At 41.9% G+C, this 27,558-nt stretch overlaps 1 protein-coding gene across 4 annotated transcripts in view; it reads right to left on the bottom strand.

Annotated features, from left to right (window-relative positions):
* The window catches only part of heatr5a (HEAT repeat containing 5a), a 32,335-nt gene continuing 4,777 nt past the window's right edge, over window positions 1-27,558 (bottom strand). Inside the window, exons 3-42 of one of the 4 annotated variants that reach the window (XM_038729749.1) lie at window positions 27,297-27,508; window positions 26,926-27,034; window positions 25,871-26,020; window positions 25,459-25,630; window positions 24,723-24,883; window positions 24,398-24,647; window positions 23,324-23,479; window positions 22,498-22,748; window positions 22,236-22,347; window positions 21,776-21,928; window positions 21,131-21,230; window positions 20,029-20,138; window positions 18,943-19,112; window positions 18,683-18,846; window positions 18,443-18,548; window positions 17,522-17,712; window positions 16,608-16,767; window positions 16,133-16,322; window positions 15,886-16,055; window positions 15,155-15,181; window positions 14,077-14,221; window positions 12,722-12,904; window positions 12,006-12,245; window positions 11,749-11,927; window positions 11,214-11,282; window positions 10,742-10,921; window positions 10,330-10,564; window positions 9,926-10,030; window positions 9,708-9,842; window positions 9,462-9,589; window positions 8,654-8,801; window positions 8,249-8,422; window positions 7,664-7,765; window positions 7,476-7,559; window positions 6,759-6,935; window positions 6,188-6,333; window positions 4,872-4,979; window positions 3,802-3,904; window positions 3,204-3,357; window positions 1-2,254 (exon numbers count right to left, since the gene is read on the bottom strand). In XM_038729749.1, the coding sequence (XP_038585677.1) occupies window positions 2,095-2,254; window positions 3,204-3,357; window positions 3,802-3,904; window positions 4,872-4,979; window positions 6,188-6,333; window positions 6,759-6,935; window positions 7,476-7,559; window positions 7,664-7,765; window positions 8,249-8,422; window positions 8,654-8,801; window positions 9,462-9,589; window positions 9,708-9,842; window positions 9,926-10,030; window positions 10,330-10,564; window positions 10,742-10,921; window positions 11,214-11,282; window positions 11,749-11,927; window positions 12,006-12,245; window positions 12,722-12,904; window positions 14,077-14,221; window positions 15,155-15,181; window positions 15,886-16,055; window positions 16,133-16,322; window positions 16,608-16,767; window positions 17,522-17,712; window positions 18,443-18,548; window positions 18,683-18,846; window positions 18,943-19,112; window positions 20,029-20,138; window positions 21,131-21,230; window positions 21,776-21,928; window positions 22,236-22,347; window positions 22,498-22,748; window positions 23,324-23,479; window positions 24,398-24,647; window positions 24,723-24,883; window positions 25,459-25,630; window positions 25,871-26,020; window positions 26,926-27,034; window positions 27,297-27,508 (6,069 nt within the window). In that variant the 3' untranslated portion in view covers window positions 1-2,094. Of the gene's footprint in view, window positions 2,255-3,203; window positions 3,358-3,801; window positions 3,905-4,871; window positions 4,980-6,187; window positions 6,334-6,758; window positions 6,936-7,475; window positions 7,560-7,663; window positions 7,766-8,248; window positions 8,423-8,653; window positions 8,802-9,461; window positions 9,590-9,707; window positions 9,843-9,925; window positions 10,031-10,329; window positions 10,565-10,741; window positions 10,922-11,213; window positions 11,283-11,748; window positions 11,928-12,005; window positions 12,246-12,721; window positions 12,905-14,076; window positions 14,222-15,154; window positions 15,182-15,885; window positions 16,056-16,132; window positions 16,323-16,607; window positions 16,768-17,521; window positions 17,713-18,442; window positions 18,549-18,682; window positions 18,847-18,942; window positions 19,113-20,028; window positions 20,139-21,130; window positions 21,231-21,775; window positions 21,929-22,235; window positions 22,348-22,497; window positions 22,749-23,323; window positions 23,480-24,397; window positions 24,648-24,722; window positions 24,887-25,458; window positions 25,631-25,870; window positions 26,021-26,925; window positions 27,035-27,296; window positions 27,509-27,558 lie in introns of all 4 variants that reach the window. The other 3 variants (XM_038729748.1, XM_038729752.1, XM_038729751.1) reach the window with 3 other exon arrangements.

A 27,558-nucleotide genomic window follows, 5' to 3' on the forward strand; every position in this document is an offset into this window, starting at 1 on the left:
TTAGAAGAAAAACACGTTTTATTTACTCACTGCCGTTAGAAAACAACATGTTCAGCAACTCATTCATACAGTTCAAACCTGTACACAGAGCCAGGTGAGCTCACAAACACACACTCATGCAGCTGGTGTGTGTGTGTGTAGCTGCTGAAACTGGAAGACTGAAGCACACAGCTCACCTGGTTCGTATACTTATTGCAGGTAAATCTTTAGTGTTTTTGTTTGATTATGACAGAGATTTTAAAAGGAAATTATGTTAGAATTGTTTCGACTCTTTTCACTGATATGAACATTCACATTTAAACAATAAAACTTAAAACCAGCCAGATTTACATTCTTTCAACTGCCAGTCTTCACTGCAGATGACTCAAACTGATAAAACATGATGTGGTTGATATTATGACGTCGTAGTGTTGTTAAACTAAAGTGCTGATTACTAAAATTGTCCCTTACAGGTCACCATATGACTAATATCAATCAAAGAGTCTTCGGGTTGTGTTTTTATGTGATTTGTCAGACAAAATTAAAACCAAAATCAATATTTTACTAAAAAAAAAAATAAAATCCTCTTCATCTTTTGTTCATTCTTCAAGGGTCAAATGAAGACGTGTTAATATGACCTTTGACCTCCATTCATTGTTAGTGATGCAGGTAAAGAAGCTTATTCTACTGCAAACTTCAGATTGTTTTACTATTACTTAAACCATCAAGTACATAGAGATGACATATTTTTCAAAATAAAAGTCTATAGTGACAGACAAAGCGGATCATACAGCACGGACACTTAAACTGCTGCCATTTGTTTAATTGTACTTGTAGTGCCAGGTGGGTGGAGTCTATGCATCAGTGACAGCCTGTATGACATTAAGATGCTCTCCTGTGATTGGTCACACACCGCATGTACGGTACATGTATCCTTTATGCTACCTCCATTTTTTGGAGAAAAGTCAAAATGAGATTAGATTTGTCAGATTTTGCCTGACAAGCCGAAAATCTTACTTTCAGTTTTTTTGAATCACTAGAAAAAATGTCAGGGTCTGACACACCAACATAACTCAAGGAACAAAAGGGTCCTCAACCAATCGGGAAGCCACATCAATTTGTTGTTTTGGAGTGATTCCATGGCGTCACGCTGCCGTCTTCTTTTTGTATATTAAACTTATATTTTCTTTAAATTGTGAAACATTGACAGATTTTCCTCACATTTGCTGTGACAACAACACTGGCGTGACATCTGATTAATGTACTCGTTGTAGAGCAAAACAGCAATCATCGCACAATATATGACAGCATCACATACTCAGATTTGTCCTAAACTGAAAAAATATAATCCGACAAACAATAGTAAAATGCGTTACAGTGCCACCTGTTGTTGCATATGCACCAAATTTGGCATTGTAGGTTTGGAGCACACCTGGGTTTAGCGTACGAAATCATTTGTAATGTCGAGGATCTATTGGTGAGATTAAAGGTTTTTCCCAAAAAATATTTTGATTATCAGGTTCTAAAGAAAGTTTTAAAACGGGGTTTAGTCTCTGTGCAAAACTGCAAAAAACACTGAAACAATGAAGGAACATGAGGAGCCTTTCTAGAAAGCTAGAAGTCAGAATTCTTTAAACTGCACTTCCAGTTCCTCTCTGTCCCATTATTCTTTAATTTGTTTGTCCTCAGTTGGTTTTAAGATACGAGATGAACATTAAATGAGTCTCACGTCTGCCTGGCTCATGTCTGTCCACTCTGACGTTCAGAGTCTCGCTGACAAAATTAAGGTTTTCATCCCAAAACCATGTGAACACCAAAGACACAGGAAACATGTTACCCCAGAAGGAAAAATTTAAAATAACAAAAAAACTTTAGTCTTGTATTTTTACAGCATTTACATTATGATTACAGTATTATTCCCACATTTAGCCAAATATCTGTAGGTTTTCTTTATACTGACCAAAAGCAAACTCTTAAAAATATTTAATATTAAAAATGTTTCCCTTCACTGGCGCCACAACAATCAGACATTTTTCATTCACTTTCAGAAGCTTAACGTGATTTTGGGATGAAAACCATCAGATGAGAAGAAGATTGTCCCTCAGGCGAGTTTTCTCACAGGAAGTTGGTTTTGAGCGTGATGCTGGGGGAGGACTTGGCGCCGCTGCGGGAGGCGGAGTTAGCGCTGCTGGCTTTGGCGTTCAGACTCTCCTGGTTCCCTTTGACGGCGGCTTCCAGGCGGGACTTCAGGTGAGGAGACGACGCGATGAGAGACCTGAGGGAGGGAAAACGCATCAAATCAATATTGACTTATGTTAATTTAAACATTATATATTTTGTATTAGCTGTTCATCTTTACCTCAGGAGGTAGTTGTTGTGTTTGACATGATATAACAGCAGCACTGAGACTCTACACAGAGTCTGGCTCCCTCAATCTACAACATGTTTGTTATGAGCTTCCAAAAAAAAAGTTTAATTTCAAAAATTCTCAGTTTGCTGAAACGTGTTCATCAACGTTACTGACTTAACCTGAACTCAGCTTCTTTTTAACAGCATTTGTTGCACGATTACTTTTAACTCTCTTTCCTATTTATACATACTTTTAATCCATTACTTTTTTTTAAATCACAGAAAACAATGAACATAGGAAACATCAGAAAACGCTTACGTACAGAGACAAAAAATGTTAACAGTTAACTTTAACCCCTCCCCACCATTTACAATCAGAATATAATATATAATATATATATAATTAATATAGATATTAATAGGAGAATGTCCACTTACTTGTGTGTTATTTTATAGGTATGTACTTTATTTGCATGTTTACAGACACCCCCCATTCAATTTTCAACAGTTGTATTTGCAGTTAAAAGGGCACGCGATCACTGCGGGAATATAAGCTGTGCGTGTTCTTCTGTTGGCACGTCCCACAAGAAAAAAGTAAAACAACTGAGGACCAGCCAACTCACCACCATGTATTTCATTTATTCTTTCAGAGTAAATCCTTTCTAAAATATGTCAACCCTTGAGTCAACTTGCACTCTATGGGTGTGACACATGCAGCTAAGTGTTTATTAATATACAGTATTTGTCAACAAAAACTTCTCTTTTCATTATCTGCTAACAAACACACATTTAGATCTGCTTATAACTACATTATAGTGTGTTATAAACCAGTTATTATATGTTTATAAATGATAAATGTGTGGAACATCTTTTACCTGAAGGCGGCTGAGTGCTGGGGGCCGAGACGCATCAGGTCTTTGAGCGCCGCCTCGTGGAGAGACCGGGACGCTGCGGGGGCCGAGCCGAGAGCGTTTTCATCCAGGAGGAAGGAGATGAGGAGGGGCAACAAGATGACCACCAGCTGAGGACCTGAAGGTCAGAAAGCATCGTGTTATTCACAGTGTTTATCAGTGAAATTGTGTTTTTAATAAACTAAAACTTTCCTGGTGTAATTCAGAAATCTGAAGTCTGGAGGTTTATCTATTCACATGGTCAAACACTCAGGCCTTCCTTTCATTTTCAGATTGACAACCTCCACATGTGTTGTTTGTAGGCTGCTGTTTGGGCGGTTGCAGATATTTCTGTGAATTCATTTTTCACCATATCAAAATTTCACCGCAGCCCAAGTGTCAGAGGTTACTGTGATCAGTGAACCTTTCTGTTTTGAATTACCCTCCACAAACTGCACAATGTTCCCAAAAACTTTTTGTTTTGCACCAGACTGCGTTCTAGTGTAAGATGAACATCTGGCTTTGAACCTCCGTATAGATTTTACTTTCTTCTACTGTGCGTTCTGCTCTGGACTAGACTCACGCTGGGACTCGTCTGCAGCCTGGACCAGAGCCTCCATGGCTCGGACTCCCTCCAGAACTCCTGACAGCTCCTCTGGACTCTGAGGACGACTCCTCTCCACCTTCTGAGGTAGAAACACATCATATTATATGATCAGGTTAATACGTTAATCCATCTGATCAAACAGCAGCGCCTAAGACCGACAGGAAGACACATCCAAAGAGTTTCTTTTCAAAATAAGAGGTCTGCTTTTTGAAAAATAAACTACTTTTTCCATGAAAATATTTAAGTTATATCAGGATTTAATTTTGTCTCTGTGGTGGCTTCTTCTGTATTTATCAATTTAATATTTTAGACTTTTGTATTGATGATTGCATTGAAGTTACAAAAATAAGCCACACATACGCTTTTTAAGGTCATTCAGTGTCTGCATGGAATATTGTTTGCATCTTTGAGAATAAAACACGTCTTTAATCATCATTTGTTTCTCATTAGTAATCCAACGAAGGTTGAGGTCAAGGGCAACTGGACTTGGTTGAAGATACGTTTCGTCCCTCATCCAAGAGACTTCTTCAGTCCTGACTGACTGGTAAGGAAACTAAGCTATTTGACCTCTTGGCCACAGGTGAAGATACCAACGATGGTTGTTCAGACTTTGCCACAGGTGGTTCCAACAACCACGACGACTGTCGTTACCACAGCCAGGAGCACTAACGAACCCAGCGGTACCAACGATGATCCCAACAGAGGTTAAATAGTCAGTCTGAACGAAAAGTCTTCTAGTTTCTTCAACCAAGTCCAGTCGCCCTTGACCTCAAACTTCGATGGATAACTATGACCTGGATGACTGAGAACCTTCACAGACGTTTCTCATCAGTGTAACATTTGACAATGATTTATTTGACAAGTTCAGTTCAGATCTTTATTGTCCGAGACGAGGAAACACTTCTCAGAGAAATGCAGAACTAAAAACAATAAAACACAATCCACAGTTTATTAACCATGGTGGTGTACGTCAAATACATGAACAAACAGATTACACCAGACTCGTCTGACACCTGAGCGCAGTAGAGGCTTGTGTAGTTCGGTACCTGGAGAAATCGAACCAGCGGCGGTCCGAGGGCCTTGATGTACGGGATGGCCACGCCGGGCGGAGCCTGAAACACCGAAGTTAAGAGCTGATAACACCGACTCACAACCTGCAACACAGAGAGATTATTATTCATACCACTTAGCAAGAATCTGACTTCTCAAATATTAAACCAACTCATCCTGAACGACCTTCTATTGATTTATCTTTATTTTTTTAATCTTTTAAGTTTTTCCCCGTGGTGGTAATACTGCTTAGGTTTAACTTTACTAGGCCTTAAATTCATAACAATTTCCTGATAACCCTTCTCTAAGAAGTTTCCACAAATAACTAATTTGGTACCAATTATAGGGTAAATCGATTAAGAAAAACTCCACAAGTCAATATTTATTCAGTATTAATATTAATATATAATATAACATGCTTAGATGTTATATTATTATGTAAATATTAAGTTAAATAATGTAGGCCCATTTTCAACCACTCAGAATAAAAGCCAACAGGTGCCTTGCAGAAAAATATTTAACTTAAAATAAACAATGAATCCAGTTAAATACACTAATTTGTTTGCTGGTGAGCTGTGGCATAAATGTTTGTTTACAGTTTGTTTTTTTTACGCAGTTGACTGTTCAATGTTGCAGATTCTTGTTATGTGATAAAACTACAAAAAAAATATGACCATGACGCTAATTTATCTTTGCCCTCAAGGCACCTACACTGCTCTAGATTATGCTCTCAATAAAATGGAATTAATTAACTCGCTGCGTACCAATTGAACACTGTAATTAATAATTAGTACCAATTTTAAAATAACTTCTAGGACAGTTTTCAAGTGATGTTCGGATCCATCAGTTTTCTGCACAGACTCAGTTTCTCTCTGTCACATAATCCACTCCAGTTTCATCTCCAGAATTTAAAATATTCTGACGTGTTTTCGTGTGTTCTGTCTGTCTGAGGGCCGCGTTTCTTTGTCCGTCTGTCCCAGAATAGACTTGGCTCTGCAGGGAGAGCCGTGAATCATCGTCACTGTGTCCCAGTTCAACCAGTATGCAGGTCAGCAGACTGCTGGTTTACAGTTTCACTCGCAGTAAAGTCGACAGAGTAAAGTTTCACTGCATTTCTGTTTGAATTTTCTTGATCTTACTGCTTTTACTTTTAGGCAAGGCACATTTTTTCACACATATTTCATTTCATATGCAGAAACAATTCAAAGTGCTTCACATTTTAACGCTTAAATAAGAAACGCAGCATAGGACATCAAAACACAAATTAAAAGGACAGAAAGAACCGTTTGAACTCTCTTTGCCTGGTACTGACCAGTGGGTCTTTGGCGTCCATGCTGGCGTTGAAACACTGCAGACAGAGCGCGTGTAGCGGCTCAACAGTGCAGACATCAGGACCAGCAGACAGCAGGAAGACAGTCAGAGCTGTGAGTAAGCTGACCTGATCTACAGCAGAGTCTCCTGAAAATACCCACACAATCAATCAAAAGACTGAATTCATACATATTTAAACACATTTTTGTTCTGTGTTTGGATTAAGCAGCAACCTCCGTGGCGTGTTACTCAATTGGCCACTTGAGGCTGGCTCCAAAAACAAGTCAATCCCCATAGACCCCGATGTTAAAATACCCAACTTTAGAGCAGAAATGGTTTACAGCTCGGAACAAAAAAAATGGTTTTGGTCTCTATAGCTAATTCCCCCTTCATGACAACTGTACGCCCTGTTTTATTTTACGTTCCTTTTTTTGCTTCTCTCTTCCCACACTGTATGTCTGAATGAATTTCCATCTTCTAAATAAATAAATAATTTAAATAATCTTGCGCATGTATATTGCATTTATAAACATGTCTCTCTAAATTAAAAGTTATTAAGGTGTGTTTTGTACCAGAGTCCCAGAGTCCAAGCAGCGTTTTCAGAGCTGATCTCAGCAGCACGTTCCAGGCTTCTCGGCTCTTCTCCTGACGGCTCATCGGAGACGTCACAACAGACTTCAGAGCCTGAAGAGTCGCTTGGACCACCATATCCAGACCTGCCCTGCCCACTGAGCCCACCACCGAGGCACCTGGGGGAAAAAAAGGACAGTGGTAGAGTGTACATGTACTCGAGTATTGTACAAATTTGAGGTACTTGTACTGTACTTGAGCCCTATTCATTTTTACACTGCTACATCTCAGAGGCAAATATTTTACTTGACTACTTTTATCTGACAGCTTTAGTTACTAGTTCCATAACAGATTATGATTTTTACATAAAAACATATAAAGAGTTTATAAAATATGCTGTTCCACTCCCCAACAGTTTATACAAGTACAGCTGAAACTATTAGCCAATAAGTTTTCTGTCACTAATCGACTAATTGATTAGCTGACTAATTGATGATTATTGAGTAATTCTTCCTGTGAAAACATTTCATGCTTTCAGCTTCTCACATGTGAACATTTGCTGCTTTGCCTTGTATTGTGAAGGTGTCACTTTGGGCTCTGGGTAACTGCCACGGCATTTCAAAATCACTGAAATGAAAACAGGATCCTAACTTTTGTGTGTGTGTGTGTGTGTGTGTGTGTGTGTGTGTTACCAGTGTGTGTGTGTGTGTGTGTGTTACCAGTGTGTGTGCTGGGCTGTTGGACCAGCTCTCGAAGGACTCCCAGCAACAGGTAGAGGACAGTGGGGAGGATGGAAACGCTGCCTGCAGGAGGAAAGACAACCACCAAATCAACATTAATGTTAACATTAGTGTTAGCATGTTAATGTTAGCATGTAAAGGATTGTGTTTTTATTTTCAGCTCTCACCTTCTGGAGAGCAGACAGACGGCAGCTCAGAGAGGACACACAAAGCTGATGACACCAGCTGACAGTCGCTGTCAGTCAAACTCCAGACTGAGCCTCCAGGACCTGAACACACACATGCACTGCATTGACTTACATTTACTCCCTAACGAGGACCTGTAAGTTCTCCTCTCTCACCTCTATTCCATTCTTTTCTCCTCCTTCCTCTTCTTCACAATTCCTTGTGTATAATAATAATAATAGTAATTGCTTTATTTGTATAGCACTTTTCAATACAGATAATAAAGTGCTTTACAACACTCACTATTAAACACAAACAAGCAAATCTAGAAATAGAGGAAAAATACTTTACGCATCAATATTTTGTAGAAATATGTCTTAACAAGTGAGATAAAACCAAGAAGAGACTGATCGCTGGTAGACTGTTCCAGAGTCCTCCAGCTTCACTTCCCCACACTCCTCCTCTCTTTCATTCCTTACTCCTCTATACGTCCTGCTCCTTTCAATCTTCCTCCCATTCATTTAACTCTTTCTCTAACCCTCTCTGCATCATCCCACTTTTCTTCTCCTTCCCCCACCTCATCGTACCAGTTGGACTTGTTCCAGCCAGTTTGGGGCTGAGCTGTGGAAGTTTCCGGACCAGTACACAGAGGCAGAGCTCCAGCGCTCCGAACACCAACGAGCGTCCGGGAATCAAACCGCCGGTGTCCCGTCCCTCGCCGAACTCTGGGAGTGTCTCCTTCTCTGATGCACCGTCATCCACTGTGGAACAATAAAGATTTACACAACAACGTTCAGCCAGGTTTTATAGTACTGTTAAGTGTATTGTTTGGTTACTTGGAAAGTGTTTAGCAGAATTTGAGCAAACGCTATCCAGTGATGAAGACAGTGAAATATGGTAGAAAGCTCTGGAAAAAGCTAGTACAGTAAATGGACCTCGAGTTAGGAGTTTTTTGTCAGGATGCGAGGCTAGGTCTAAAAGAGTGTGTTCACCCTCGGCACTGTGGCGTTTCTCCCTGACGTGCTCCTGAGCGGCCGTCACAATCTGTCGCAGTAAATCCAACACGGCGAGCTGGACGGACACCGACTCTCTGGTCACCATCAGCCTGTGGAGGACGCTGAGCAGCTCCACACTCAGAGCCTACAGACAGAGAGAGAGAGCGAGACAGTGAAGCAGATCTATAACTCAAACTATATGACAATAAGTATTACTTGTTTCAAACATCAACTACGAGGCCTTCAGATCAACACATCGTTTTGTCTGTCCAAGTCTTTGGATCTGCATTCTGGTCTCAGTTCAAGCCTGGTCTCTGTTTTGACTGAAATGGGGTTTGGTCTAGATTCACATGTGGATTAACTCTGAATTTAAGTCAAATTTCTGGGCTGGAAGTCTTGGAGTCTTGTCTAGAATCTGGTCCTGGTTCTAGCCTCCTTGTGGTCCGAACTTTAGCCTCGATCTGGTCACTATTCTGGTCTGAATCTGTTCTGGATCAGCTCTCTGTTCTGCTCTGGGTTCATTCTGGTCTACATTCTGGTTTTTGATTTAGTTGTAGATTTTAGTTATCTCAGGCACCCCATTCATTTAGAGCAGGTCTAGACTGTACTCTTTATTCTGGTCCGGATTTCAGACTGGATTCTGTTCAAGATATTGGCCTTGGATCTGATCTGAATTCTGGCTTGGAATCTAGTCTGGAGTCTGGCCTTTAATCCTGGCCAAGATTTTAACCAGGATTACAGTCAAATTTCTGCCTTGGACTCAGGTTCAAACTCTGGTCTGGATTCAGGTCTAGCTGTGTCTCACCTGGTCGTTTCCGATCTTAGCTCGGGGCCAGGAGATGTCCAGCAGCGCCTGCAGAGCTCGCAGACAGGAAGTGATGTTCTCCATCTGGTCCTCAGAATGTGGAGAACACAGGAACTCCACACTGATCCCTGCAGAAGAATGCAGGATCACACAACAAAACTCAGCACAGAAAAAACACAATTTAATGTGAGTGAAATAAATACATTTTTTAGTCGGCTGGGTTTTGTATTTAAACCAGTTTCCCACCCAGTATGAGATGCAGTCTGTCAGAGTTTATGTCCTCTGGACTCTTGGCTCCACCCACAGAGCCAGTGTGTCCCATAGAGGTGGGCGTGACCGGTCTGGACAAGTTGGCAGGTGCATCATCTGACATGATAAAACCTGCAACACAGTGTCACATCTGACTGTTTAACACGTCTTTACTGCTCACATTAAACAGAGGAGCAGTGAGGAGGAGCACTGACCGGTGCTGTGGAGCCAGAGGGAGGTGGCGTGGAGGATGGGAGCCCAGGAGGAGGAGTAATGAGCTCTGGCCTGGTTCACCGTCTCTGCTGTGTAGAAAGAACCCCCTGGAGGAGGAAGAGGAGGACAAACTTAACTTAAACAAACAGCTTTATTGCGCACAAGCTGAAAATGACCTAAAATAAAACGGTTACTGTTCCTGAACCCATTTGAATCCTTCTCACTTCAAAAAGAACAGAGCGGCTCAAAGTACCTTTTAACTGACCTATTTTATTTTACTTCTGCTTGAGTAAAATATCCTAGTTCGCCCCTGGTTAAAGACAGTAAAGACTAAAATGCCCAAAATATCAGCTACAATAAGAAATCTTTCCTACTTTCCTTCCATCCATCCCTCCTTGCCTCCTACCTGTTGCAGGTAGCTGCGATGCGTACTCCTGTGGGAGGGTCAGCAGGGCGTAATCCTGCAGCGCCGCCAACCACAGACGGCTCAGCGTCGACAGATCTGATTGGACTAACTTCAGAAGGCCAGCGCCTCCCGACTCGGAGACAGAGCTGTCATTGGCCAGAGAGGAGACTGACAGGTCAGCCTTCCTACCGGGGACCTCCTTCTGTTTGCTCCTCTGAACGGCTACGATGTAAACCTGAGAGAGAGGAGGAAGCAATTAAACAATCATGTAGTAAGCATCAGTTTAGCTCAATGTGTTTTTATCTTTTTATTTTTACATGTGTACGTGTTATTATGAAGATTATCAAGAAAAACCTGCCCTGGAAAAACAGATGACGACAATAAATAACCAGTCAAACCATTGATCACCCACCTCGGCCCAGGCCTTAAGAACAGCCAGTGTTTCCATTGTAGCAGTGGCCTCGTTGTACTGCTGGGTGGACGTGTCCCTCCCGGCCTGGACTTTAGCCAATGAGGAGGCAAGGAGCTGATGGACTCGCCGCAGGTCACGGAGGTCACTGACCACACCGCTGGCAATCCAGGCGCTGCAGACCTGGTGAGGAGAGAAGGGGGTTAAAGGTGACAGCAGAGTGCATTATGTGGTGTTCTTTGGTCTCTAATGTCTCCGCTGTCATTCGGGCCGATGAAAAATTAAATGTGTTTAGACATTTACTCCAAATTACTTTCCCAAATTCACTTCCAGCAGCCAATCAGATATTTAGAATCTAACGGGAGTCCAGATGTTGTTTTGGTTACCTGCAGCGTGGACTGACTCAGCTGCCACAGGTGAACATATAGGAACCTTTCAGTCAGGACTATTAAGATGATAACTGATGAAAGATCACCTGGCAGGCCTTGGAGGTGACGTCAGGAGGAGCGTCGGCAGTGAAGGCTGGTCTGAGAGCAGCTCCAACCTGCACGCATAAAAATATGATACACTTAATAGAGCTGGGTCCACAAAATTCTTGAAAAGGTCTGAAATAAATTAACTCTGCCAACGATGCTGATAATTATTAGTTTACATTATTTATTAAGCAGCAATGCCAAACATCGAACAACTGATTCTAGCTTGACGATGTCAATATTTACTGTTTTAGATCAATAAACTGAATATCTTTTGGGTTGGGACTGTTGTGTAGACAAGACAAGACATTTGAAGACAGAGATAGTATCCTGCTCAATTTCAAAAATGTTATAAGACTAAACAAAAAAAGTAGCCTTCCTGCTTTAGACTATTTCAGAACAGTGATGAGTACACACTGTAAATACCTACAGCCAATCACAATACAGTATTCTCATGGCATAAAATTAAACTATTATAGTAACTGGAGTTTGCATGTCTTTATTATGTGAGTAGTTAGATCAGTGACTGGCCCTTACATTAGCCTGGTACTGCTCCAGGATCACATGACCGGGGAACTCCGGTTCGGGGATGGCTGAGAAGCGTCTGATGATCACCAATAGGGTTTGGAGACCTGCCAGCCGCAGCTGGTCACTGTGGTCTGTCGCAGCCATGAACGCCATACGGACCAGGTCACCAAGATGGAGGACCAGGAAGTCTGCGGAGAGACAGGTGCGGGGTCACGGCTGTCTGCAGGGTCCAAAAAACACATGAAAACTGAAAAGGCTGGTCTTACCGGTGGACTTGTGCAGGCGATGCTCCTGAGCCAGAGCCATGTCGAAGTGAGCCGGGTCGGAAGTCTCACATTGAGCTATGATGCGACACACACACTCCATGGCAAAGCGACGCGTAGCCCAGCGCAGGGCCGTGAACGGTCCGCCGGAGTCTGACCGAGCTTTGAAAGCAGAGGAGTCGTCGTCTCTGCCGGGGTCCGCCTCCTCGTCCTCCTGACTCGCCTCCACCGGAGCCAGACAGTCTGAAGGACAGGCAGCGTGAGAGTTCATTCCTAAACTTAGTGATGCTGTTGTTGTCACCAAACCAAAAGTCAAGTCTTAAAATGACATGTCTGGGTAAAAAAAACTCTTCTTCAGAGTTTGCCATAACAAAGCTTAACTCCGCAGGTGAGATTTCTACCTCCTTTCTATAGTAAAATTTTAAATATTAGGTTTTAAGAGAACATAATGCGGTTATTGAAAAATATAATTTCAACTTGTTTAACAATTTTAACAAGATGTTAATGTTGTTTTGTGTACATTGTTACGATTAATTAAGTAATCAAATCATTTAAGATTCATTAAATTCGCAAACAGGCCAAATGTAAGCGCGCTGTAGTGCAGAAGACTTGTTGAAGAAGTGTTTTAATTTTCATGGAGTCGCAGTGACGCTCCCACTGATCTTCCCCTCGCTGTGTGTTGAAGCATAAAATCTTTGTATGTGACACATTCAACCCACCGGTGGTCGCAGACAGAACGTCCTTGCAGAGTTTGAGCCAGTGTCCCAGTTTGCCGCTGGTGGCGCTGGACGCCATCATGTGGACCAGAGTCTCTTGGATGTCCCTCCTCAGACCTGGATCTGACTCTCGGTCCAACAGAGTGAACAGAGCTCCTTCCAGACCCACCTCCTTTATGGTGATGTCTGAAAAGACGTGTGGGGGGGGGGGGGATGTCAGTGTGTGGAAAGACTTGTGTCTGACAGTGCTGAAAAAAACTGTTCAAGACTGTGATGGCAACAAATGACTGTATCTCTGAATGAACGTGCTGCAAATACTGATGCTGAAAGTGAAAATACTTCAGACCAATCCTGGGTTTTTAAAGGTGATATTAATCACCCATGTAGATATTTGACAAAGTAAAAATACTCTTTGACTACTTTTTTTTTTTTTTTTAAATAAAGGGCATAGCGTTAACAGTTTTGGTACAGATTCTTCAAAGTGTTTTTTAGATAAGAGTTAAAAAGACATGTAGCAGTTTAGTCAAAAAAAACTTGTCAGTGGGCAAACTCCAGTACGTAATGGAGAAACTCGGCCTGGTAGATCTGTTCTTAGTCGGCCCATTTACCTAATTTAAGAGACTTTTTCAAATTTACACATTTTCTCATATTTAGGATTTTTACATATCATATAGGCCAAGAGGGAAAACATATTTGGACACTGGGGCTGGACAATAAAAGAATAACAATAATTATTGCGATATAATTTTTATAAGAACAATATAACAAATGTTAACAATAACAGATGTTTGATTTTATCACTTGAATCATACCTGAATTAGGAGTTAATGTTTTTATTAAGATGTTTATTTTGCTGAAAAAAGCTTTTACTTTTGCATATTTGTTGACAAAGATTTTATTATAATTGTTTTGAATGTTATTGTGAAGTGATCCACTGTTGGGCATCAAGTTTTTATTTTACTTTAAAGAAGAGTTTAAACCCCAATTAACTTGAAAGACACAGTGATTTGATACTTATCATGATAATTATTGATATAGAAAGATATAACTTTTTTGGTCATATCGTCCAGCTCTAGTGGACACCTTAAAAAAGCAGCTCACCTGTTGCCTTTGGGTAATTTTAATTTCTACTTTATTGTGTTTTATTCTTCCTAAGTCTGTATTTATGTCAGGGATACTTTATAAATAAAATTGGACACTTGGAATAACCACAACACAAATTATTAAAATGACTATTTTAAGCACAGCATTATCACATGTCTTCAAATGTGTTCGGAGGGGATCTTTAAAGTGGCTTAATAATGTGATCATGATGAGAGCGAGGCAGCAGTGAGACTCAGTGTCTCTGTTTGCCTCACCCAGCTGTGTGTTGTCTCTTCTCGGCAGCTCTTTGACCAGAGTCACCGCGTGTTCGGACACCTCCAGAGCCTCTCGCTGGACAAGCTGCCGCAGACACGCCACCACCGCGCGACGCAGACACAGGTATGAACTGCACAGGTTGGCCTGAATCACACACAGAGGAGTTAATACGTGGAGAACAGTTGTTCTCCGTCAACAGGTTTAAGGTTTATCAAAGGAAGCATGCAGCTACAGACAGCGTTTCCTCCAGACTCAGAAACTAAACATTTTTTACATTAGGGGTTCAAGTAATGAATATTTTAATAATTGATCATTCTGACGATTACTTTCTCAAATAATTAATAGTATGTCCGAAAGCAGTGACAGATTATAAAGATTACACATTTAGTTATTTTGTTCCACCAACCGTACAAACCCAATGAGATTCTCTTGGAAATATTAGATATTTTTGCTTAAAAACAGATTATCAAAATACTTCTAGGTACACAAGAAACAGTAATAAGCCCTGTCAATTAATCTTCTGATGAACTTGTGATTAACTGATTAATTATTCTAAAAGAATAATAATGTCGTAATTTCTCAGAGACAAAAGTTTCTGAGCAGTTATGTTCAATACAAATTCCTCTACGTCACTTTAAGGATGTAATCATAATAATTAGCTTAATTTGCAAGCTCTTTCTAGAGGAAGCACTGAGTACATTCACTGTAGGAGATAAAAACAGCCAGCAGGGAGGGATATGTTAGAGCAATACTGTGGGTAAGGTGTTACTGAGTTAGCTGTCAGTCTGCAAAGCAAACAATGTGAAAGTAAACCGTAACAAAAAAAAACTGTGAGATACAAAAGTTCAAACGTTAAACAAAAACAGTGAGTTAATAATACAGTATCAAAATCAACAGGAACATGTTCAGTTTTAGAGCAACAGAAAACTGTGTGACATGTTTCACAATCCATAGAAAACTGTTTTAAAAAGCTCCACAAGAAACAGAAAAGTGTCGAGGGTCCAAAAGAACCAGGGGGAAAGAAGCTGAAAATAAAAGTGAGACAAACAGCAGCTTCAGGCCTGAGAGAGAACCTACCAACATGGAATAATCCAATAAGATCTCCTGCAAGACACAAGACAGGGTCAAAAAGCTTCTACAGACGACTCCGACAAACACGTCTGTAGCCACACAGAGAGACCTTTAGGATGATGAACCCAGAGACCCTGTGCAATTTCTTCATTATATATTCTGCATATAAATGTGACATAAAGTATGCACTTTAACATTTCAATATTATAGGTATTTATAATTTATGTCTCTGAAATTGTCTCCTAATCCTTTAATTTTTCTCTCACTGGCTAAACCACATCAAAAGTAAGGACAGCTGCCGGACAAACCGTCTTCACCAGACTGACTGACAGCAGAAATGTTCTGGGCAACAATAGTTTGCATGTAGGAACAGGAAGAAATCAACCTTATTTTTACTTTATTTATTGATTCATTAGTTTTATATCCCTGCCCAGCGTAGCTTCATTATGATTGTTTTTATCTTATATTATTGTAGGTATTTTATTCTATTTTTGTATTATTATTCTATTCTATTATTACTTTTAATTGTCTGATTTTATTTGCCTCAATGCCTCCTGAAATGCTGTAATCCTGCTGCAGAAATAAAGTTTATGTTATCATTTTTTAAGTAGGCGTCTGTGGAGATTTGACTTCACTGGTGCACCAGAATAGACTCGGAAGCTAAATCTTGAATCTGCACATAGAAAACAGAGTCAGACGGTCTTTTACAGTCAGACAGGTAATTCAGGTGTACTCACACAGAGTGCAGGTACAAGGCTGGCCAGGTTGACATGTGGTGGTGAGAACATGTGCAGCTGCTGCAGACAGGAAATGGCTCTGGCCTGAACCAGACAGTCTGGACCGGCCTGCATCACCTCACATCCCACCAGACAGCTGTAGCGCAGAGCGGACACTGCTGCACCTTCACCTGTCAAACACACACATCAGTCAAACGCTTGCTAAAAGCTACTCTGTTGCTGTCCTCAGGTGTGATGAGGGTGGTACCTTGCAGGTCAGGACCCAGGCAGGTGATAAGGGCGTGCAGGCAGCGTCCCAGGCTGTGGTACACCTCGGGGTGGGTGGGCGGAGCCGAGAGCAGCAGCCGGAGCACCAGGGCGAAGGAAGGCTCGGCATGGGCGCGGTACAAACCTCCGGACAGGTCGATGACCAGAGACAGACTGTGGAGAGACCAGGTCTAGACCCAACAGACACACAAGGACACTCAAGATCAGGACATTTCAGGAAAAGAGAGGACATCTTGTCTGTCTTTAAAATGCTGTTTTAGACATTTAGTTGTTGTTGTTTTTTTATTAAATCAGAATATGTTTGAGTTAACGTAGTTAAGGGAATGTTTTATGTCACTCAAGGTCCTCGCAAGTGTAGAACAAACATCTATAATTCTGCGAAAAACGAAAACAATAACAGTCATAATCACTGGCATGATGGCACACAGACAGATATGGAACAAATGTGTATGTACCTGGACCTCAGGTGAGGTGCTGTCCTGGCTCAGGGTGAACAGGACTCCCAGGCAGGTGGACAGGTGTTGAGCTGAGCTGATTCCTCCGGTGTAGCGGTATAGCGCCCCCAGAGCCAGAGCGTAGCCGCTGCGAGATGCTGCATCACGAGCCGTCTTCAGCCTGAACAGTCACGATCAATACTGTTAGTGGTGGCAGCAGCAGCATTAGTAGTTTTTGTAGTAGTTTTGATAATAGTACGGCCAGGCAGGTCTATTTTAAAGTACCTTTTTAAACACATATATAAGCCAAAGCTGATGTCAAGGCTGAGTGATCAAAAAATAAAACACCTACAGTATGACCCCACAGATAGATCTGAACACATTTAATTGCAAAAGATTACAGAAATCATAAAATTATACATACAAATTGAATATATGTATCAACATTTAAGGGGAGGGGTACAGCACAACATTGGTAAACTATAGTTTCAGAGAAAAACTATTCCCACAGAGAAAGTTTTTAAGCTTTGCACAGACACTCACTTTCACCTGCGGAGTTAAGCTTTGTTATGGCAAACTCTGAAGAAATGCTTTAAAAAACATTTTCAAAGTGCATCACAGCATCAGCGGGTCGCCAGTTAAAACACACTGTGATATATTTGGATAAAGCTTATTCTATTTCTGGTTCATATGCAACTGTCTGTCTGTGCTATAATTATTTTTGGATCATGAACCGATTTGTTTCTGCTGTTGCTACTTTAAGATCTGAGAGGGGAAACAGATAAAAATGAATTTACAGACTTTTGTTTCATTCATCGGTATTCACAAATATGTCATAAAACGTGTAAAAATAAAAATGCATGAATAGTTCTAAGTCCACTCCATCAACAACTGTAGCATCTCCAACTAAAAGCAGTATATTAACGTCCACCTACCTGTCGAAGCAGAGCAGCGAGACGGAGACGGTGAAGCCGGGGTCTCCGACCACCTGAACCAGCCGGGCCAGACCTTCAGCAGCCAGACAGCGTAGCAGAGGACTGACGTTCTCCAGCGCCCCTGACAGGAGGGACAACGCCGGGGAACGCACCTCCTCTGGCCCAAAAGAGCCCCGGATCCCACCCTGGTGCTGAGGAGTTTTTTTTTTTGTTATTACAACTTTGTAAGGTGATAATATGTCAGAGGTTTATGTTATTTAGCCTGTAGTGGAGTTCTGCTGCCCCGAAGTAGATACAAATACAAGAATGTACAGACCAACTCAAATTGAAGCCAAAAATGTGTCCTGTACACACAAACACACACACACACACACACTAAGTGTCAAGAAATTTTTTAAGCAAACTTTTGAAATGTCACAAAAAAGAAAAAGTGAATTATGTGTGTTTCCATCAGCTGGTTTGGAGCTAATAAACCAGGCTACGGCAAGTGTAGTTACTTCAGAAGTTGACATTACAGATGGCTATAATGAACACGAAGTATGGGACAAAACCAGGACCATGGATCTGAGAAAAATGGAGAGAGGTCCTCAGGAATGGGTTTCAAGCGGGCCAACTGCTACCAGCCATGTCTCCGCACGTTATGAGAATATCCGGGAAGACGCAGACAGCGGAAACAGCTGATCAGTCGTGAGTTACATCAGAACTTATTTGGCAAAAGTGTTTCCATCTCCCATTTAATGCTTTAACTCTTTTTCGACAAAGGCAGAAACCACCTCAAGCGAGCGTAAAAACTAATTTGGCCGTTTCCATCAACCTTTTCTAATGTCATATTTCAAAGTGCGCATAAAAAAAGTTGATGGAAACAGGGCTGGTGTTTGTACGCCTGAGTGGTACAAGTCTTGAAGCTAACAGGTGTAGTACCTTGAGCAAACTGCAGAGGGCAGCACAGACATGGATCTGGACGGTCTGCTGGCGTTGACCCTTCAGCCGGTTCACTGTTTCTACAAACTGCTCCAATATCTTCACTCTGAGAAAGACAAACAGAGAGAATTTGTTATCACAGATAACAGGTCTGTTTTGGAAAGCGTTAATATTCCCAAGCTGCATAAAGCTATGAACATGCGCATTCATCCTGTGATGAAGGAACAGAAGGTGAGTTACCTCTGAGCGGAGATGATGTGGGGGAAGAGCGCTCCAAAGAGTCGGACGGTGGCAGCGATCAGAGTGACGGGAGGAGGAAGAGGAGTGGGAGCTTCTTCACTCCTCTCACACAGACTGAAGGCGTCGTTGTCCAGAGAGCCCCCTCCCACAATGCTGCCGTGGAGCTGAAAACCAAACACACCCTCAACAATTACAATGCTCTTCAGTCCTGTGGTGTGCTGTTTGTGTTATCAGTCTGAAGTCCAGCTCAAACACATCACCTGTTCCTCGATGTATCTGGGGTCGGTGTCGTCGAGGGCGGGGCCGACCAGCGGCAGGTCATCATGGTGACAGAGGAGGGGCAGCAGGGTGAGCTCTGAACACGGCTGGTTCAGGTTGTCTTGACTGGACAGGTCAGACACGAGCTGGTTCATCACTAAACCAAAACTCTCTGCAGGAGGAGGAGAGAGGTGGAACAACTCATTATTTTCAAAATACAGACGTGTGAAAAGGAAAAAGGAAGAAAGACACAATTAGGAGACATTAGGAGGCAAATATCATGACTAGGGATACAGCGATTACCGAACGGCGCTTTAAAACGTCACAGTTAATTCACAGTAAACGTGCCGCTACATCGAGTGTTTCTGTGGCACGAAACAAAACTGTTGCAATTTGCACAAACCGAAAACAAAGTTACACACGAGCGGTGCACTAGCTTAAAGTGCCGTGCTTATCAGAAACGTGGAGGTTTCTACTGCACACTGGCTAAACTATGGCAGAGGGACCAAACTGGCAGTGTACATCGCTTCCTTTCTGAAAGGGCCTTCAGTCACTGAACATTTAACGTTACTTCCTGTTGCCTCCTCCTGTCTGTGTTGAGAAAATGTTGCCAGATGTAAAACACTCACATTACATCAGAAGCTTATAAACTTCCAGGACTACATATTACCTGCTTTTCAGTTATTAATAACACTGCACTCAATCATTTTCACTAAAACTTATACATATGGATGAGAGTTGATGACAATAACAGTTCAGTTTATTAATTTCCCCTGGGGAAACTGTGATTATTCCTCCGACAAAATCTGTAATCGTTGCATCCCTAATCATGAGGTATCATGATAAGGAAAAAGAGGAAAAAGATGTAAAGAAAACAAAAACAAGACAAGAAGAAACAAAAATAAATATTTGACAGAAGAAAGAGAGAAGGAAAGGAAGGAACTCAAAGCAATAAAGGATTTGTGTGGCAATTTGGACAGAAATCTGAATGAAGTAACCATGATAGAATAAAAGGAGAGAAGAAGCTGGAGGAGGTGGGAAGAGGGGAACAAGGAAAGAAGGAAGTAAAGAAGGAGGTGTGTTGTTACCTTGGTAGGTGTGTGGAGGCAGCAAAGCGAGCAGCTCATAGACTCTCTGTCTGTAGATGACCGACCAGATGCGAACCGAACTGCTGTAAGACCTGATGAGGGCAGGCAACCTGGACACGCACATTCAAAACACAGACAACATATATTACACAAAGACAAAGGTTTTAATGGAAGTTAAAAAAAAACTTTCTGAAACTTGTTCTGGATGACAAAAATACTGTATTTCAATAAAGTATATTTTGTGGTGTATTCAATATACAAATATATTGTGTGTAATATATACTACTTATATATAACACTACTATATATTTCATATATTTTGTTAAACTATATCTATAGAACAATAATATATATATATATAAAAAACTATATTATGTATAATACAAACAGTATAACAACAACAATTCTACCTCAGTATGCCCTGCAGACTTATGTAAAGGAAAAGACTGGTGTTATTCTGTATTTTTATTGTTAACAAATCCAATAAAAAGTCCCATATTAACATAACAGTAATTTTAACCTGCAAGTAGGTAAAACCTCCTTTTGTGTATCTATAATAAGATTTAATCTTTAATTTTTTCCAAGAACATTCATTCTGATTTAAAAGTGTGTATTTTATATCCTGTGATATCTCCAAACATTACATTTATTAGCTGGAGAACACTATCCTTTAGATTTGTTAAAAAAACTCAAACATCATCTGCATAAAAGAAATGTAATGATGCTGTTCACCAATCTTTATACCAGCGATGCCTTCATGTGCTCTTATAGCCGAAACAAAAAACAATGGTGATAAAATAATTTGGAAACAGCAGTTTGTCACCTCAGCAGCTGGATTTGTACACAAAAGTTGGATCAATTTCAAAAAGTTCACACAAATCCTAAATGTTGAAAGTATATTGAAATGATAACCTCTTTTTTTAAATCAATCAATCACATTTTTCTAGTAATATAGTAAAAACTATTTTTTTTCCAAACATAATTAATACTTGTTAGTAGATACATTCAGTGTTGGTTTGAGTCTGTGCATGGGATTTGTTGACAACAAGAGAAAATAGCCTCGCCAGACTTATAATTTAAAGGGAAACAATCAGGGACTGACTTGATGAGCAGGGCCACAGCGCAGGCCAATGGCGTGAGCAGGCGGCTGATGATGTCATCAGTGACGAGCTCTCTGCAGTGCAGCAACAGGTTCTTCATTGCTGTTCAGACACAAGAACGCAGTTATTTTGTTTGTCATTAATTTGCTGTTTTACATCCATTCATCAGAATAAACTACTGCAAGTGTTGACGTCTGGTCTAAAATTACTGGCAAAACACAAAGATCCCTGGTGAAGCTCAAAAAAGCACAAGAGATTCTCAATGAGCCCACACACGACGCCCTCTATAACTAATTTAAGCTGCTGCTATGAAGAGCAGAGGCCACAGTACAAGAAATGGTCAGTTTACCTCGTGTATATATGTGCACTTGCACTATTACATTTTTTTTTTAAACAATATGCACAATACTGACTGTCCTCTGCCAATAGTCCTTGTGCATTTCAACTCTTTCTTACATTATTATATTTGTATTTTTAGTTTGTTTTCATGTGCATAAATTGTGTATTTCGAATAAAGTATTTTGAATGTAATTGAACTGAAACATAGTGAACAAGTGTGTATGACAAAGTACCCCTCAGGTGGAAGTATATACACACACACACACACACACACACACACACACACACACACACAGGTGTGGACTGACCGCAGAGCGCCCCGGCACGTCCTTCCAGTGTAACCTGCCATGTGAAGAAGTCCCCTCGTCGCAACTCCATCTCCTGCTCCCTGAGTGAAGCAGGAAACACACACCGCCACAGGAGGAGGAGACGGGACAGGTGGTGCTCCACTACAGCTGGGCCTGGGCACACACACACAGCCATTAACCAAAAAGATTAAAAAGGAAACAAGCAGTGTGAAGCTACTCGGTCAAACACAGAGTTACAGGAACTGAAGTCACACTAGTATAGTAAAAAATGTAATGTTGTAATGTCCTTAAATGCTAAGTCTCAGCTACTAACATGTTATCATACAAATGTTACCATTAAGCCTATAGCTTAGATGCTAGCAGCCAAGACGCTAGTGTGGCTAAGCGGTTAGCTGATCTTGTTCATTGCGGTTTCTTTCAGTTAAGTGACAGAAATGTTCACAGCGTTCAGGAGTTGTACCGAGAGTGATGAGAGAGGAGACGAGCAGCCAGCCGGCCTGAGTCCTCTGCAGAGAGATCCGACTGTTCTGAGAGGCTGAACGCAGCAGGTCTTCCGCCAGACCCAGCACCACCTACACACAAACACACACGGACATATAATTCCGTATTTGATAATAGTTATGTTTGGTTCCTCTTTGCCTTTTCGTTGCATTAATTAATGCAACATTGGCATGGTATGTGGTTTATTAATAAGTTATGTAATGTTACATATGATAACCCACCATGCCTTTGGTGTGTGGAATTCCCAGGGTACAGTGCTGCACTGCAGCCACCAGGGCAGCGACAGCGGCTCCGTACCCGGCCACAGCTTCAGGGGAAGATTTGAGCGCCACCAGCCGCTCAGTGCAGTGATCCAGCAGCAAGGAACCCTGGGACGGCATCGCCATGGCAACGCAGCGTAGGCACCAGGCGGCGGCCAGACAGGCAGACGCGGCTGGGTGGAGAAGGACGGAGATCACCGTGTCCAGGAGGGCTGCACAGACAAACACACGAGACCAATTCAACTTCCTGCGGCATTTAAATTCTGGAAAGTAAAAGTCACTTTGCAGCAGATTTCTGAGGAGAAGTTTGTAGAAGACATAAATACAGATTCAGTGCCAGAAACATGTGACCACTCGATCTCAACCAGATCTCACACAGTGTGCTGGAGACATGTGGATGAGTGAATACAAAATAAAGCACAACTTTATAGATCCCAAGAAGGGAAATTAATTTGCAGCTTACCACGAGGTACTTGTATGTGAGAGGCAACAGACAATCTATAGTCTCTGAATTCACTGTGGAGGTCAAAAAGAGCAAATGAGTTTTAATATCTGCCGAGTCTGGAGTTTTATTCTGCTGCTAAACACATGATCACCTCCTGCTGATCCACAGTCTGTTTTTGGAGACATCATCCATCCTCTGTGTATCAGATAAAGAGCTAAGATCTTCCTCTCTCCTCTTTTCTCTCATGTCTCCACCAGTCTGATCCCAAACATTAGTCTCATTTGTCTCCGTTATTGGTCTCCCTTTGGTTTGAACTTAAGAAGGTGAGTGTGTGTGACAGACCTGTGCTGCTGTCCGTGAGGAGGGGCCCAGCGGTTGATCCCAGTCCCTGTATGAGTGCTCCCAGTTCCAGCAGGCAGCAGACCAACACATGCTGACTGGCCGAGACATCTGCAGACGAAACTCTGGTCTCCATGTTCCCATCAGTCAGAGCTGCATCTAAGCACATGCACGCACACACACACATGTTAGCACTGGGGCTCCACAGCTTCAAACTAAATATATGATATTCATCAATTAAAGAATTATAGGCCACTGGTTTTCAGCTTCGCCATTTCAGCTCAGTAGGAAGAAACACACATAGCTGCATATTTAATTCTCAGTCTAAACAAACTCATCTCTTTCACACTTTGTTAACCACATGCTGAAGCAGGACATCCAGGGAAACACTTCCACATTAGCAAAGTCAAGTGAAGCTATTTTATTGACTTTGACAGATTTGACTGACATCTGGTGGAACCTCAGGCTGTGGACCAAGAAGGAACTCATTAGGTTTTGGTGTAGATAGCGCCATCATGCGGTCATTTATAAATGATTTTGATTTTGAACTGGAGTCATAGAAGAAATTTTCATTTTCTTCTGAATAATAATAATAGGTTTTGTCTGCGTATTTGTAGATTGGTTTAACACTGTGTTCTGAGCATTTTTTCCCACCCTGTATCAAAAATAAATCACACCAATGAGTCTACAGGTTTTTTTTTTGTTTTGATTCATTTTCACCAAATGTGTTTTTTTATATTCCATCCTGTTTTTTCTGTGTGATATATTTCGCATAAACTACCAAAACCCTTGCAACTACATCTGGACGACAAGAGACAACACATATCCACTCTGTGCAATGCTTAAAACAATGTATTTGGCATTTGGCCTATTTGCACAAAGCCCCAATATTAGTGACTTGCAGCCACCATTAGCCAACCAGATTGCCTAACACTCTCTACTAACATTAACTACTTCTCCTCTGCAGCCTTGGGGACATACAGTACAGTAAATTACTCATCTTGCTTTCATAAGTTTGTCACACATTCATTCACACAGAGGAAAGTCATGTATAGTCTTTCCTCCCTCTCTGCTCACCGATGGCTCGTTTCTGCGCGGCCACAGCGAGGCAGAGCTGTTTGGCTGCATTGGTTTGAGCCTTCTCTCCCAGCAGGGACCCCAGGGTGCTCCTCAGGATGAAGGAGACGCAGCGGCGGGTCACCGCGGCGTCGCCCGGCGTCTGCGTGGCCTTGCCGTGGGATGCCAGTTCCATCAGTAGGGTCAGGAAGGCCGGGAAGTTCGCCTCTAACCAGGAGCCGCCCAGGGTGGAGATGAAGACTACGCAGGCCTGAAGAGGAGGAGTCATTTAATCTGCTGCAATGAATCAAGCTTCCTAAATTCCCTTTTTGCCATGGCGACCCACCTGCGTGACTCCAATGCGGACATCCTTGCCGACAGAGCTTGTCCCCTTCAGCATGTCTCCGCTAGCTCGGAGGAAACCTGCCCCGCCCCGCAGGAACCCCCCGGACAACAAATCCATCACCTCCTCCAGGGAGCTCCGACCCCGCCCCCCCTGTCTGGGGGCTGCTGGGGAAAAAAAATAAGAAAGAGAGGAGCAGTTCATCATCCCTCCATTCATCCACCACCACACACCTTTTCATCTCTGATTTGCCCTGCCTGAAACTCCATGGCATTCTAGGAGTTCCTCCCTTTTAAGAACAAAGTATTTTTAGGTATGACTGCAGAAATAGGACCATAACGGACAGAGGATACAAATTTGTTGGTTTTGGACAGTTATAATTGTGCAACACAGAAGTGTCCCCACACTGAATGTCAGGGAGGAGGTTTCCGCAGACCGCAGAGTCTAAACAGCACTTTAACTTGTACATAAAGACCTTATTTTCCATTTTTATTACCAAATTCCACAATTCCGTACGTTTTTTCCGCATTACGGAAATCATAGGGTCCTAGCTAAAGACATACTGGACCTATCAATCTACAGAGAAACTGTATTCTCATGTGATGAAAGAAAATACAGAGAACAAAAGGACAATATCTGACTGCTCGATTAAAGAACATAGTACTCATAAATCAGACAGATGTGCAAAAGAAACTCTTGCTAGCACTGTTCTCAGAACATCCGAACTCTCTGATCGTACCAGTGGGCTGTCTGGGCTCCACAGCAGCAGCCAGCAGAGTTCCCAGCAGATTGGCGACAGACACTCTGACGCTGTAGTTGGATCCTTCAAAGGCTCTGAAGCACAGGGTGGCCACGTTCTCCAACTCGCTGGTCCACAGGAACACCGCCTCCCTCTGCAGCTCCAGCAAACACTGACAGGACGACACAGACAGGGAGGATGTCAGCTTCTATACACCCCGGCAGTTTGATACAGAGACATAAAAAGATGCTTGTCTGAACATTAACTGATGGATTGTCTCTCTGTAGCAGTTGTCATGTCTGCAACAAATGGCTGAAATCAAACTAAACTCGATGGATGGTTTGGAGAGTGATCAGCAGTGATGTGATTATCAGCTGACTTTTAGAGGACTGTACACGCTGGTCATCCTTACCTTGGCAGCGGCACAGCGTACCGCCATGGAACGGTCCGTCAGACAGGTCCTCGCCGCCTTATAGATGTCACGGTGACACGGCACGGCGCTCACACCCAAACCTCGCAGGATCTTCTCCAAACTCAACATGATCTCATACCGACCCTGAGACTGAGAGAGGAAGAGGACGGTGACCTTATCGCACAATAGATGTTCAGGATGTTCTGATGCCTCACTGAGATTCTGAGTGTCGGTGCAAGTAAACATTTAAATTTAAAAAGTTATTTCTCTGGTCAGATTACTGTAAATTTGCTAATAAAAGTTGGCACTAAACCGAATATATAAAGGCCGGGTAAAAACCCTGCGTGGCGAGTTCCCTTCACTATAATGTCTCGCATGGTAAATCCAGTATGGCGTAATGCCATCAGTACAACAGCAGTTGTGTCGTACTCAAAACACAGTTCTCACTCACTGATTAACTCTTTTACTCAACACTTCCTGCAGATTCCACATTAACAGCCTAGCAGGAAAGTGAGGGGTGATGCCTTTCAAGCCACTGAAAGGATTTTCACATCAGTGCATTTAGCGTTTATTTTTATTGCAGTGGATATGACTGCAGGAACAAAAAAATAACCCTATGTCTAAAATATGATCAAATATAGTTACAAAACAAGGGGAATAAGAAATAAAGGACTAGTTGTATCTGTAGTTGAGGGACATAAAGAGAAACCAGAATTTACTGTACCCAGAATACCTGAATTCATACAATATAAGGGACTAACTGACCCAAAAATAAATACAAATTTTTATTATTTCATTATCTTTACAATTTCTTGAACTACTTTAAAATCATTTAGCTTTTAAAAAAAACCCCAGAAACTGAATTATGAGAAAGTTGAAATGAAAATAAAATAAAATCCTGAAATTAAAGTAAAACTAGGCTTGAAAAAGCTATCTGCGGGGCTGGAAGCACAATGTGTGTTTAAATAAACGTGTGTTTTGGAGTCTGTGCAGGCGCTCCTTTCTCGTGATAATAACTGAGAAACGTGTTCGTATTTCTGAATAAAAACACAAACCTCTGCGCTCTTCATGGCCTTCAGCAGGTTGGTCAGTGTGTCTTTGAAGGAGCCGACGAGCATCCGGCCAAGCTGCTCAAACAAAGCACCAAGACACGCAACGGCTGCCCTGAAACACACACACACATCATACATTTCAACATATCATTTCATGGAAATCTATCGGGCACTTTTTCTGATGTTTTACGCTGAAGAAAAGTGTGAACTAAAATTAAGCTTCTTCCTTTTATTGGTTTTAGAAATATACTAATTCCTAAACCTTTATTCCTACAGTTACCTGTGCTGTAAAGTCTTAAATAAGCCGAAAAGTATTTTAATATTTGAACTTTCCCCCAATTTTTCAAGTGTGCCATGAACACAGCAACACTTACAGTCGTGTCGGGAGGCCTGACGGAGAGTCGTCTTTGCTGCGGATGATGTCATTGCACCTGTCCACCAACAAGCTGGAAGAAACCGGGTCTCCCAGGCGGTAGAGCAGGGCCAAGCAGTGGGCCAGCAACCAGCGGGTAGGCGGGCCGGGGGAGCCAATCAGAAGACCCGACAGCTGCTCGATCAGACGCTGCTGGTTCTGTTTGATGTCGGCCTGAAATGAAGACAGAGATTTTTAATGTTTATACCTTACAGGACACATTT

The sequence above is a fragment of the Micropterus salmoides genome, unplaced genomic scaffold (assembly GCF_014851395.1).
Source record: "Micropterus salmoides isolate LMB-PRFRI ecotype aquatic unplaced genomic scaffold, ASM1485139v1 Ms_hic_scaffold_19, whole genome shotgun sequence".
NCBI lineage: Eukaryota > Metazoa > Chordata > Actinopteri > Centrarchiformes > Centrarchidae > Micropterus > Micropterus salmoides.